We start from the raw sequence: 14,472 nt of genomic DNA on the forward strand, positions 1-14,472 counted from the left end.
ATTTAGGTCTAGTTGTTGTCTAGGTGGTAGAGTCAGATTCCTGGTTCTTCCTGCTCTGCCATCTTCCCTGAGTCCTGTCTGTTCATTTTTCCCCTTTACCCCCATCTTTGTTGTTCAAATAGGATAATTTCTATTGACCTATCTATAAGTTCACAGACTCTTTCTTCTGTCATCTCTATTTTTTTAAAATTAAGCCCACTCAGTGAATTTTTCAGTTTGTGTATTATATTTTTCAGTTCTAAAATTTCCATTTGCTTATTACTTATAATCTCTGTCCCTTTGCTGAGAACTTATATTATTCTATTCATTTCCAGAATGTTTACTTTTACCTCATGTTGTTATAATAGCTACTTTAAAGTCTTTGATTTCCAACATCTGGGTTGTCACAGGTTTGGCATCTGTTGATTATCTTTTCCCTTGAGAATGAGTCATAGTTTCCTCATTGAGGTAATATTAGATTATATCCTGGACATTTTGAATATTATATTGTTTAGATTTCTGGATCCTCTTAAAAGCCTCTGGTTAATATTCTTTTAAAATTTCTTTTAGCAGGTAGTCAAGTTAGTTAAGTTCACACCTGAAGTCTGTCTTGCCTTCCATGCGCAAGGATTTCAATGTCAGTTTAGTTTTTAAAACGTTTGTAGCTTTGGATCTTTTTTGCATGAGACTCGAGTGGTGGTGTAACTTGTTAACTTCTCAGTGTCTTTGCTGTGCTGAGTCTGTTTGCTCCATGCTGTTTTGGGGCTGTTCTGCACATGAAGCTCAGGCTGAACCTAGGATTTGTGCAGGCTGATACTCAAATTTAGGGGAATCCTCATTTCTAGCTCTCCTCTCTGAGATTGCTCCCATATTCTCTGGCCCACATGGGCCCCCTTTTTTGGTCTTCTGGCTGCAAGTGCTCGGTTTCTCTCCAAGTTTTAGCTGCCCACATGTGCACGTGTTACTGGTGCCACCCTTGGGCCAAAGCAGGGAGAGAATAAAAAGAGAGAAGGGGAGAAAAAAGATGTTCTTTGGCACTCTGGACCACAGGGGCTCCCTTCCTGTTGACACCTACTGCCAGGGCTCCCAGGGGAGCTACCCTCAAGTTGTGAGCTTCACCCAAATCTCTGGATCTCAGGGGCCCTTTTTGCCCTTCTTCTGGCCAGAAAGATGGAATTTCTCTTGGAATGTTAATTGCCTGTGGAGCTACTGCTATAGCTCTGCTAAGGGCAGGCCTGAGGATCAAGGCTATGAGAGAAAAGGGGGAAAAAAACCCTCACATCTATTCCCACACCACCTAGTCCTTTCTTCAAGTTTTGTTTCTCTCTCCAGTCCGCCTACTTTTGTTTTCTTTTCAGAGTCATCAGGTTATTGCTTTTGTATTTTGTCCTTAGTTTTTTTGTTTTAATCAGTGGAAAGATAGGCTTTGGTGGGCTTCTAACATCTTGTCTACAACAAAAGTCCTAATGGTTGATTTTTAAGACCTTTTCTTAGTTATTTGTCTGGTCTGGTGATTTGCTTCCCAATCCCTACATCTTTTCTGCTACAGATAGGTACTAGGCTTCCATTCAAGAAACTCACAAATAGGAATTTCCTTGTGAGCTGATTCATGATTAGCCATAATCTATATAAATTTAAAACAGACTGTAATATTCAGAGAAAGATTATTTTCAGTTTGCTTTTTCCATTTTTGATCCTAAATTCGAGGATTTGTAAAGTCCTTTGTGATCTTTTAGTGTCTACTTTTCATTAAATGGTTGATTCCTGGGACAGATTAATATGCCAGGGTTTTTACAGAGGTTATCATGTCTCTGCAGGCAGTGTTGTTCTACAAAGAACCAGTAGAGGGGGCTGGCAGGCTTCTTTCACTGTGATGGGCCTGGCTTCTCCTCTGCTAGGTTGCTGACCATTGCAGCCCACTGAATTCATTTGGCCTCAGTGCCTGGTGACCCAGGGTGCTACCTGCTATATACCTTCAAAACCTGGACCATCTTGTGCTAGCCAGTGCAGTTTAAGACAGGAATCACCTTTATAGTAGAAAGTGCTGAAGTGGTCTTTAACCCTTATATCTAAATATCACCTGTTAGAGTTTTTCTCTACCGTTCTCTCAGGGAGAGGAGATTCAAGATAATAGCCCTTAACTGGTCAGTTCTAGTAGTGCAAACTGGAGTTCCATTAATTTGCTTAAATACCTCCACTACTAGAGTCCTTGAGGGTATGGTAGGAACCATGTTTTATTTGATTTCATAGCCTTATTCAGCAAAAATGGTAGTGTTGAGACTCAACTGGAAGACATTTTGACACTAAGTCCCGTGTTATTTTTTCTATAGCATGTTAATTTCCCAAAGCATTTGGTTCTTTAATAATTTTAATTTTTGTCTTGAGCCATTTAGTTCTTAAGAATTGCAGCCTGGCCTGCACTCTCAGCTCTCATTCTGAGATCTCCTTTCTAAGGTGTACAGCTATGTCTGCCAGGAATAAAGGAAGGATTTGCCTTTAAGACCCAGCTTAGGTAGATATGTAAATAACTTGGGTCCCTAAAAGGGACTCTTCTGTGTACAGATTACTTGGGGTTTGGCACCATATTTGGGACATGGGCTTCTGGGACCGGCAAAACTCAGAGTAGATGGTGAGTTGTCAGTTTCCCTAGTGTCTGGAGTGTGGTTACCCTGCTTTCAGAACATGGAACCCTGCGCCATGTCTCCCCAGTGTTCAACAGTTGTCTCTCCCTTGAACTTCTCCTGGAAGTCAGTACTGCCCTAGCTCTTTCTTTAGTTTATCCTGCTGATTACATTTATCTCATGCCAGCTTTGTCTCAGTTGTTGGGGATACAAAGATGGATACAATATAAGTGCTATGGTAGTGGCAACATGGTAGAGAGACACTGAAGTATCAGAATTTGCGTATATCATTTTATCTATAGGAAGTGACACTGGATTTTAATATAAAGGAAGAGTCAGCCAGATGCAGGTGAGTTAGTGCTTTCTAAGCAGAGGGAACATGACGTGCTAAGGCATGGAGTCAGGAAGTAGCCTGATGCTTTCCTGTGTAGTGTTTGCAGTTTCATTTAATTGGGATGTGAGTGCTAAGGGGAGATGAAGCCATAGGAACCTAATGGAGACTGACAAAGACCAGATTTCACTGGGTTCTGGAGGCTGAACTAAGGAAATTTAAGTTCATATCAAAACCTGTGGGAACAGTGGGAGGATTATAAGGAGGATAATGAGATGACCAGATTTTCAACTTTTAAGATACTTTATTTGTAAGAGTGAAGATAGATTGAAAAGTGGCAGACCTCTGAAGATAGAGGCCATTGTCTTCTAACCAAGAAGAATTGAAGTAGCTTATAGAAATGGTGAGGCAGGGGCAGATATCTTGAAAGAAATATAATCAGTAATTCTTTGTGACTTAATATGGGCAGTGAGTGAGAGGAAGGAGTCAAGGATGACCTGCAGGTTTCTGGCCTAGGGGTTTGGCTCTTCACCAAGATGAGAAGTACAGAGAGAGGTTTGTTGGGAAGGATAGTCAGATCACTTTAGGATGTGTTGCATTTGAAATGTGTCTGAGATGTTTAGGTGGAGAATGTCTAGGTGGCAGTTGGTTACAAAGGTCTGGAGCTCAGCTCACATAGCATGAAAACATGAATTTCTTGGTTAAAACCTATAGTAGCAGATGAGATTGTAAGATCTGGATGAGGAACTCAGTAAAGGGGTCAGAGAGTGAAAGAAGGCACTGTGGGACTGCTACAGAGGCAAGCAGAAAAAGAGAAAACCTAGAAAGAGATGAAGAAGGAATAGTCAAAAAGATAAGAGAATTGGGGAAGAATGGTGTTATGGAAGCCACAAGGTAGATAGTTTTAAGGAAGGAGTGTTCAGTGATGTCAGGTGTTACAGAAACAGGGTAGAGCAGGACAGAGAAGCATCCACTAGAGTTGTCAATATGCAGGTCACTGGCCCTTTAGCAAGAACGGTTTTGGTGATCTTTTGGGGCAGGAACTAAAGTGCAGAGTGTTGAGAAGTGAAGGGGAGAAAGTAGAGACAGTAAAAGTAGTCTTGCTTATAAAGTCAGGGGCCATGTTTGTAACCCCTGCTCCCCCAAACCTGGAGCCAGCAGCACATGCAGTTCTGTGGTTTAGTCCTGCAGTGGGCAGCTCCTTGGGTGGAAGAGCAGAGAAGTTGCTTGTTGGTTTGACTCTGAGTTGGTGGGTTTTTCAGGGAGGAGGTGTGAATGTGTTTGTTGCTAGAAGACTTACAAGATCCTTTTTATAACTGTAGGAACATTTCCAGCAGTTCAGAGCCTGGCAGAATAATGACTGTTCGATGAACTGAGTTCCATTGCTTTGATTGATTTGTAACTAAGATGCTCATTTATTCAGCTATATCTTTTCTCTGTTCCTGCCCTTCCTCTGTTCTTTATTCATACTGTTTGGTGATAATGGTTAAAGTAAATAATTTTGTTTTGAGTGAGGGTTCATATTTTCCAACTCAATTGGGCCTTCAAAACTGCTTACTGGTCTTATTCCTAGTCCCCTCCTTACCTGATTGTCTGCAGCTTTTAGTCCTGTTAACCCTCTTCATATCCAGACCTCTTAGATGGTAACTTCACTTCTGCTTCACTGAGAAAATTATCCAAAATGAGCTCACTTCCCTTCAGATCCCCTCAAATTTGCTTTTTCTTTCCACATTGCTGTGGTCTCAGTGGAACATGAGCCACTTCACTGAAACTTTGGACTTTTGTTTTTCTGAGGGTCTTTCCCCTACTCTCATATAGTTTCAATCTCTCCACATGCGTATCTCCTTAGCCAGCAAACATGCTTCATTCTCCCTCCAGAATTTGCCCTCCTCAGGCTATAATTGCTTTTTTACTTCTATCCTGTCAAGAGGTTATTTCAGTCTGTGACACTGAGCAGAACTGGACCCATAGCCACCATGAACAGCAAAGGTCAATATCCAACACAGCCAACCTACCCTGTGAGCCTCCTGGGAATCCAGTGTACTCTCAGACCTTGCACCTTTCTCAGGGTCTGCCCTATGCTGATGCTCCATCTGCCAATTCAGAGATCTGTCGTCTGAGCTTTGTGCACCCAGGGGCTGCCACAGTCTCCACCATGTTAGCCGCTTTTCCTTGCACCTCGCTGTATCTTCCCCTGGCCCAGTCAGTGGCTATTGGTCCTTTAGGTTCCACAATCCCCATGGCTTATTATCCAGTTGGTCCCATCTATCCATCTGCTTCAGTAGTGCTGGTGGAAGGAGTGTATGATACAGGTGCTAGATTTGGAGCTGGGTCTACTGCTGGCAATGTTTTTCCTTCACTCCCAGGATGCCCTCCCCATGCTGCTCAGCTTGCAGTCATGCAGGGAGCCAGTGTCTTCGTAACTCAGTGGAAGGGAAACTTCTTCATGGGTGGCTCAGATGGTCGCTACACCACCTGGTGAGGAACCAAGGCTACCTCTGTGCCAGGAAAGACATCACATATCTTCAGCACTTCTCACAATGTACCTCCTTTAGTCGTATTAACCTGAAATTGCAGTTTAGACTTGTTGGGATGTCTTTCTGTTGCCCAAACTTTCAGGCATTTTTCAAACTTAATAAGGAACCATGTAATGATAGCAGTACCTCCCAAAAGCATTTTGAGGTAGAGGAGATAGCCATTCATAAAATGAACATGGGTAAAGTAGCCTTGAGGCTCTTCCTTTGATTCCTCCAGAGTAATACTGTACCATACCATTATTGGCTTTTAGTAATAAAACATCAAATTAGTTTTGGAGGGAACTTTGATCTTCCTAAACAGTAAAGTTGCCAAATTATTGTGATTGGTCTTTAATCTCCTGTAAGTCTCTGATTTATATTACCTGTCTTAAATGAAGTGTATTAGTTATCTGCTTTTCCCTTTCCATCCTTTGCCCCACATCCCACCTTCAACCATAATCTTTCATTCCCTCCCACCAGTCTCCATTGAATCAGTGGTGTAGGACAGAAAACCTAATTTCAGACTAATTTCCTTCTCTCCTCGCACTTCTCCCCACTTGTCATCTTTTTTTTTCCTGAGGAAGATTCACCCTGAGCTAAGGTTGCCAATCCTCTTTTATTGCTTGAGGAAGATTGGCCTTGAGCTAACATCTGTGCGAGTCTTCCTCTATTTTGTACGTGGGACACCACCACAACATGGCTGGTGAGTGGAGTAGGTCCATGCCCGGGATCTGAACCCACAAACCCGGGCCACCGAAGCAGAGCATGCAGAACTTTAACCACTTGGCAATGGGGCCAGGCCTCCTACTTGTCATCTTTTAACTAGTCTTTCTCGAGGATCCTCTGAAACCCTCTCTGTGCCCCAAGCACAGACGCCATTACTTCTGCTTTTGCATCTTCTCAGGCAAAAGTAGAGGGTGCCTTTTGGATCCTCTTTATAGGTTGTCGCTTCATTCATGAATGAAACCCAAATTTGCTTTGGTGCCAGAAAAACGGAGGTTTGTTTGAACAAAGGATATCAACAGAAACTGTACTGGAAACAGGTTTGTTTAAAATATGAGAGGCAATGAGGAGGATGTCTTTCAAAAGCCTGATGACTTTAGAGCAAAATTAAGGGGAATTTTCAGATCAAGAATCGGTTACCATTTATTATGTCAGAGTGCCTGATGCAGCCACTCGTGGCTCCCAAGAATTCCTAAGCTGGGTTAATGGGGTCATATTGTGAATGCCTCACTACAAAATGACTTAAGTCCAGTAAAATCTCATTAGGGTTAAGAATATTTTGGAATCCTTAATATTTTGATTTTTTTTCTGAAATTGGATTTTATTTTATCTTATAATTTCAGTTCATCTCTGTTTGCTGTCCTATACATCTGGTCTTTTACTGTACCATTGACTGTTGTAGAAGTTCATCGTTGTATGTCTCTACACTGTGGTGCACTTAACTTGTGGATTTTTTATACAAAACATGTAGAATAAAGACTGTTTTGAAGATTTGAATAAAGTGATGACATTGCATTACAAGAAAAAAAAAGAGCTTATTTCCTCTACAATTATTCCTCAATTTCCACAATCCAGTTATCACCACAACTGAACTACTTGCACAGGCCACCAGTGCCCTCTTTTTTGGCAAATCCAGTGACTTCTATACTATCAATCTACTTTCCTCTCTTCAGCATTTGACATTGTTGATAATACCCTCGGTCCTGAAACTTTGCTCTCTTGGTCTCCCTAACACCACTCTCCTAGGTTTTCTTTTTTCTCTCTTTGCCCCTTCTTCTCTTTTGGCGTCTTCTCTCCTGGCCCCTTAAATGGAGGTGCTTTATGGTGTTCCATCCTGGGTCTTCACTTACTCTGTAGTTGATCTCTGGACTATGATATCTACTCTCATGGTGTCACATAACTCCTTGCTAATAAATCCAGCTCTGGTCTTTTTCTTAGTGCTAGACCAAACTAGAACGAAAACTAGGCAAACTGCTCAACGGAGACCTCGTCATTGTTGTTCTGAAAGTACCACAAACTCAAATTCAAATTCAAATTTCAATTAACATACTTTTCCCAAACAGGCTGTAAACCTTGACTCTTCCATTTCCGTCACCCCACCTCCCACCCAAACTGGGCAGTTGTCAGGTCCTGTTGACTGTACCTGAGGGTGACCAGGAGCATTTCAAATGTCCCATTGTCATCCCTGCTGCTGCTGCTGCCCAACTTCACGACTTCATTTTCTCTCACCTAGGAGTATGTCACTCCTTTCCTTGGTTGCTCTCTAGTGTCTACAAACTAACATCCACCCTCTTGGCAGTCAGGGCCCTTTGTGATCTTGTCCCAGATAACTCATTCAGCCTCGTGTCCCACAGCCTCTCAAGCAGCCATTTCCTAAAACTCTGAATTTTTGTTTTTATGGACATTTACTTGTGCTGTTCCTGCCCTGACTGCCCATTCCTCCCATCCTTTTGCCTGGAAAATCCTTCAGGGCTCAGCAAGGGTCTTCTCCTCCATGAAGTCTTCCTCTTTGAGTCTAGAGTAAATGTTTGGTGATTATGAGGAGTAGAACTTAACTACAACTGCCTAATAATGACTACCATTTATGGAGAAATTACTGTGTGACAGTCATCATCTTGACACAGAATACTAGAAGCAGATGGCTAAGAACACGAGCTTTGATGGCAGAGTCCCGGCTCTGCCGTTTACTAGCTGTGTAACCTTGGACAAGTTATTGACCATCTCAGCATCGATTAAGTCTGAGAATTAAATGTGCTTGGCATATGGAAAGTAAGCAATAAATGGTAGCTGCTGCCACTATAAGTGGAAAGATTTTCCTCCTCAGAACCCCCTCATGAGATATTAAGTACTATTATCATTCCTGTTTTAAAGATGATGAAACTGAGGCTTAGAGAAATTGGGTAACTTGCACTCCTTCCCCTAATGCATGGGTACTGTGGCTTATTCATGTTTTTATTCCAGAATGTCTTTAAACCTAATAAATATTTATTGAATTGAGTTGAAAGATAAGTCTGGAGCTCCAGGATCAGATTGAGAGAGAAATTTAGAAATTGTCGCTTGCATAGGGGTAGTAATTGAAGCCGTTCTCTTTCCTTTCAAGTCCTGTTATCTTTGAGAGTCCACACATTTCAACCACCCCTTCAGCAATGAGCTATATATATTGCCTTGTAACAGATGGTAATTATCTTCAGCTGTTACTTAAATCTCTTGTTAAAATTTGCTTGTATTTATCTTCTTTCCCCAACTGGATTGTAAGCTTCTTGAGGGAAGAGGACTGTACCTTATACTACTGTGAATTAACTCCTGCCCCTTATAGTCCTTGTTTATGTTTACTAAAATAACCAGTCAAATCTGAGTAACATTTAATATTAGTCTCAAAAAGGAATTCTCAGCCATTTCTAAGTGATAACCAACTAACCAAGATGATTTTATTAATGTTTACTTTCTATACTTTGAATTAAGAAAATGTTATTTTCTTCACATTTTCCAAATAAAATTTATTAAAACTGCACCTTTACTATTTGCTGCATTTCTTGCAATCCATGCCTCTATACCCTTTAAGATTCTAATACACATTTGTACCCTTGAGTAAGAGTGGCTGATATAGGCCTCTCCTGTTCTCAGTCTCTCATTTTACGGTTGAAGAACCTTGAGGGCCACATTCCAAGTGGTTCTCCCATTTGTTTCTGGCAATGTGTTCTCTAAACAGCTTGGTCAAGACTCAAGATTCTGAGGGGTATAAGAGTTTTAAATGCTGTGTACTTTTCTTCTGACAGAGCTGAGAAGCTTCAGCTGCTGAATCATAGGCCTATGACTGCTGTTGAGATCCAGCTGGTGAGTGAAGGAGACCTGAACTTGGGGAGCTTGATTTCTGGGTCTGCGATGTAGAAAGGGTGATAAAGGCTGAGAACAGACAAGCTAGGAACTGCCATTTCTTGAAAAGACTACACGACCACCCCATTTTATAAGTGAAAGGAGACCTCACCAATTTTATCCTAGTTATTAGGGACTTAGGGAAAGTAGAAGACTGGAAGAAATTTAATTCCTTCTATAGGGTTTGGGCCTAGGGTTTTGGCAGCTCTTTGTCTCCCCTGATGTCCTAAGCCTTTCTGGCCATTGCTTCCCTGTAGGGGTTATTGCCAACCAGATGTTGCATAAAAACATAAGATTCAACATGACTGGTGAAATTTATCTCCCCCCACTCCCACCCTTCAACCCCACTCTTCCTGTGTTTGTTTTCTTGGTTAATGGAGCATATGTGCACTTTCCCACATGCTCTCTTTCTCCCTCACCCTCCTGGCCCAGTCTCCCAGGGCAGAAACCTGGAAGTCATTCTCTTCCTTTCGTCTCATATTCAGTTAGTCCCCAGGTTCTGTTGCTTCTATCTCCTCTTATTTTTTCTTCTCTCCCTACTGCAGTGCATTGATTTCTGTCATCATTTCTCAGCTTGGCTCTTACAGTTGTCCTCTCACCATTCTCCTGGCCCCCTCAGTCTGGCCTCCTGAGTCCATCTTCTACACCACTATCATAGTTCCCTTTCTAAAACCACAGATTGACTATCTTGTTTCCCTGCATAAAACCATTCAGTGGAGCCTCATCACTTGTAAAGTCTACATAGCAGTCATAGCATACATACAGCTTTAGAATTGTGGAAAGTAGCCGGAAGAGAAGCTGGAGATGGTATAGGGGAATGTGAAAATGAGGTCCAGTGATACGGAGTGGTTGCTATGCTGGCATGTTGTGGCAGTTTTCTTCTGTGGTACAGGGCAGAGAGCATCATTAAGCTACAGATATTAGGTAGGCTAACTGCCAGTAAAAAAACTTTGGCTGGAGAATAAATGAGATGAGAATAAAGCAGTTTCCAAAGTCAGTTTTAGAAGTATTTAGCTCTTTGTCAAATTTCCTTCAGAAAAGTGTGAAGAAAAATGGCCAAAAATACCTATAATGTTTAGAGTTTCTTAAAAAAAAAACACCTTTTTTAAAAGGGTTATGGGGTATTTAATTTTTGATTAAAACTTTTATTGTCTTCCCAGCGTTGTTTTTGCCCTTCAAAATGCACCCAAAATTAGAAAAATTCCTTCCATAGAGGGTGCCTTTCTGGGGAACTGGCCTTTAGGCTAAACAGAGATCCTTTTTTGTACCCTCATTATTCTGATCCTTTCGACTGTGTTGGAGATTCAACTTAGAAAAGAGAAAAAACAAACAAAACAGCAAGAAACTAATCCCTGTCCCTCTGGGTTAAAGATCACATGTCCTGTCTCCTCCAGCTTTAATCAGCAACATATGTTATTCATGGCTTAATAACAGATGGAGAGAAGAGATGAGGAAGATTAGCATGACCTCATCCCAGAGCCTGTAGAAAGCCCTATCATTACTTGGTAAGATTAGCTGCTACTAAGAGTGCCTACTACATGTCAGACTTGGAGCTAGGGGCTTTCTATATGTCACCTTTAATGCCCTCACCATAGTCTTGGCTAGTGAGTGGCTGATTTGGTCTGTCTGATTCAAAAGCCTTACCTTGTTCCTCCAAGCCATGTGCTTTTGCATGGTGAAAAGAGAGGTGTGTGTGGCATCCCCTCAGACTGTTTATTCTCTTCTCCTTTCCACAGGTAGGTGGGCCTTGCTAAAAATTGTATGTTGTTTCCAGCAGTTGGACCATTTTGTAGCCAGACTTCTCCCAGCCTAGTATTTGGCTACAAAGGGTATCAAATCATTTACGAAAGCTTGTAGCAGTATCTCTTCTCACCAGAGAGGGGTAAGAAATGAAGTTTTTACATAGAGTGGAAAGGGCAAAGGACTTGAGAATTTCCCTGTGTTACCCTTACGGCCATTTATTCTCTCTGGGTCCAGAAGTAATCCCAGCATCCTACATTTGTTAGTGTTCAGTTCAGAGGCTGAAACTTCTCTTTTGTGGTTATATCTCAGCCATGCTTTGCTGTGATCCTCAGATACACAGTTGACTGCCTGCTGTCTGTGAGGAAATAAGGAAGCCACCCAGCTTCTGTGACTTCTGCCATGCCCTGTTGTGTATTCATTTGGGACAGTGTGTGAGCTCTCTGGCCTGCAGACAGGACAGTTAACCCCATGACCTTACAGGACACTGTCCTGAACAGTACTACCATCTATGCCTGTTATAATTTAGTGATTATAAAAAGCCTTAAATTATATAGAGTTTTATGACTTACAAAACACTATAATGTATATTCTCATTTGGTCCTTACTATAGGCATTACTTTCATTTTATATTAGACAAAATTGAAATTTACAGAGGTTAAGTAAACTGTTTTGGGTCAAATACCTAGAAGTGTCTGTTGCTATTAGATTTTGAGTTTTTTTGAGGAAAGTAGGTGGTTAGGCTTGGCAACTTAGAATGAGAAACAACCATTTTTGGAGTACAACAGCCCAGTTTGACAGCCCCTGGGAATTGATACAATCTTTGTATATGATAAAAATTTATCATTTATCTTGACCCATCTGCAAATACTTGGATTTTTACATTTCATTTGCCCTTATATTCTGAACAACTTGAAACCTTTGGTGTTTGAGAATGTTGAGATGGTGCTTTGCATTTCTTTATTTGGGCTCTGTTTATTCTGTGTTGAGAAGAAAAGGTGAGGAATAATATAGTTATTATCATTTACCCTAGTGATCCAAGAGGGATTAGTAAATTTTTGGTTTCTGAAAGTTTCCTTTTTGTGTATATTTCATTTTGCGTAATGCAGCTTAAGTTTTCTTCCTGTGACTGAAAATTGGGTTAAAAAGAAAAGTTGCTGACTATAATTGTCCCTGAGGCTTGTGTGCTGATAAAAGCCTCTGCTTTTGGCGAATTTGGCAAAATTAGAAAGCTCTTTAGGCCTATTGCCAAGAACACACCTAGCTGACATCTGATCGGTGCTGCATCTGTCAAACCCAGAATTTCAGATGCAAGAAGGCAGCCTGTTCAAGTCCTCTCTGTTTGGTTTTCTAAAAAGCAAGGCCTCTCAGAGGTCATATAACCAAACTCTTTGAAACTAGTGAACTCTAGTCTGGGCCATAAAGCATATCTGAGAGAGGAAATGATAGAAACCTCCTACTCGAGGGCGTGGTGTTTTATTTTTTTTTTTTTTTTTTTTATTTTTTTTTTTTAAAGATTTTATTTATTTATTTTTCCCCCAAAGCCCCAGTACATAGTTGTCTGTCATAGCTGCACATCCTTCTAGTTGCTGTATGTGGGACACGGCCTCAGCATGGCTGGAGGAGTGGTGCCTTGGTGCGCACCCGGGATCCGAACCCGGGCCGCCGGCAGCGGAGTGCACGCACTTAACCGCTAAGCCACGGGGCCGGCCCTAGGGCGTGGTGTTTTAGAAGGAGCTGGGATTCAAAGTCAAAAGACCTTGCACTACTTGCTAGGAGACCCAAATCAAGTTTTCCTTATAACCCTGAGCCTTCACTTACTAGTCTGTAAATTGTCCTGACTTTAAGTACAGCGTTCTTGAGAAGCTCTGGTGGCAGTGATTCCGGGAAAGGCCCTCATGAACTGTGGAGCATTGTAGAGATACTGGTGGGCGGTTGTCACTGCTCTAACAACAGCCTCAATCTCCTGCACCCTCTTCCCCTGAGGCAGGAAGCAGTTCATCATCAACTCCATATGCCAGTTATTCATAACTTGCAGACATTCTTCTCTCAAGTGGAGACCATCTTTTCTCAAGATTAAATAATCAAATTGGATATATCCCGTCTTTCTCTTCCTTCATTCTTTGGAGGCAGTCTATGTTAGATTACTTCCTTTTACAGACCCTAATTTTGCATGTCTGATTTTAAAAAATAGGTTTTTGAGGATTGTTTCTTTTTTCAGTAGAGAAGTTACATTTTACAGAGCCTTTGAATCTTTAGAAAATGGTCGATTTATTTCACAGCATGATGGGAAGTAGCCCCTTTGGTTCACTCAGGATCTTCTCCACCCTAGAACACCCAGGATTATTCTCTATTTGTGGGAACATTTTTGGACTGAGATGAATGAAGAGACTGATGTTTTGCCAGGAGTTTGCAGTATGATCTTGGACATGTCACCTGACTCCTTTAGCTTCTGTACTGTTATCTATAAAGCAAGGCAGTCACACTGAAGTCTTTTTCAGGATCGCAAGCCTGGCCTGTCATCTTACTTTACTTAAATTTGCAAGGATTTCTTTCTGGAACTCTTTTTGGTCTTAGTTGCCAGATTTCAGAGATTGCTGTGGGAAATGCCATAGAACAGGACCCTGGACACCTTTAGCTGAGAAAGCTGTTTGTAACAGATGGCTAATGCTACCAAGTGAACGTGGTTAAGTAACTTGACTGCCTGTGTAGTGCTTTTTAAAAGGTGGCTACATTATGTTTGTATTCATTAATATATTGAGAATTAAAGGTGAGGCTAAGAAAACTGGCTCATGATTATGGATATCATCTGTGTGTTCAGATTTGTAGGACCTTGTCGGAAACCGGGCTTTAAGTGGACCTTTGATGGGGCAGTGGGGGATTGTTTCCCAGCTGCCGTTCATCAGACTCCTGTTCTGCATTCCCAGGAGATGACCAAGGCCACATGGTGTGTGTTAGATTGCAGGTGTTAAGAGTTGGGCAGGCCTGGCTTGGGATTCTAATTCTGCCCTTTATTAGGATTGTTGTGAGGGTCAACAGAAATAATGGATGTGAAGTGCAAGGTGCAACACCCGGCCCATGAGCTCCCTAAAGGGCTGTTGTTAGTGGTGGTGGCAGTGAGGGTTAGAAAAAATATATAAACTATTTGGCACATAGTGGGCAGTCATCCAATGAGTTGTTGATATACTTCATAAGTTACAGATGTGCTTGTGAAATACGAAAGTATATAAGGTGCCATTTCACTCCCCAGAGGTTAGTTTTCTTTGTGTATACAACATGTTTGTGTTTGTATGTGGATGGGTATAGAACTGTTAAGGTGTTCTTTTTCTTTAAAGAAAAATGCTAACCTATAACTTGCTTTTTTCACTGACCCATTTTGAGCAGTCGCATTGGCTTACCCTGGCATTTG

The 14,472-nt window shown here is 41.5% G+C and overlaps 1 protein-coding gene and 1 pseudogene across 5 annotated transcripts in view; both read left to right on the forward strand.

The window, feature by feature from the left end:
- Positions 1 to 14,472, forward strand: part of CRCP (CGRP receptor component) — a 55,909-nt gene that overhangs the window by 39,529 nt on the left and 1,908 nt on the right. For 4 of the 5 annotated variants that reach the window (XM_014794613.2, XM_087417398.1, XM_087417399.1 and 1 more), the window contains one exon: positions 9,227 to 9,284. The exons of the other annotated variant lie outside the window; for it this stretch is intronic. In XM_014794613.2, the coding sequence (XP_014650099.1) occupies positions 9,227 to 9,284 (58 nt within the window). The remainder of the gene's footprint in view (positions 1 to 9,226; positions 9,285 to 14,472) is intronic. 5 annotated transcript variants of the gene reach the window in all.
- LOC147913640 (DAZ-associated protein 2 pseudogene) lies at positions 360 to 5,588 on the forward strand (annotated as a pseudogene).

This window comes from Ceratotherium simum, chromosome 26 (genome assembly GCF_057802395.1).
Source record: "Ceratotherium simum simum isolate JZ-2026a chromosome 26, ASM5780239v1, whole genome shotgun sequence".
In the NCBI taxonomy this organism is placed as follows: Eukaryota; Metazoa; Chordata; class Mammalia; order Perissodactyla; family Rhinocerotidae; genus Ceratotherium; species Ceratotherium simum.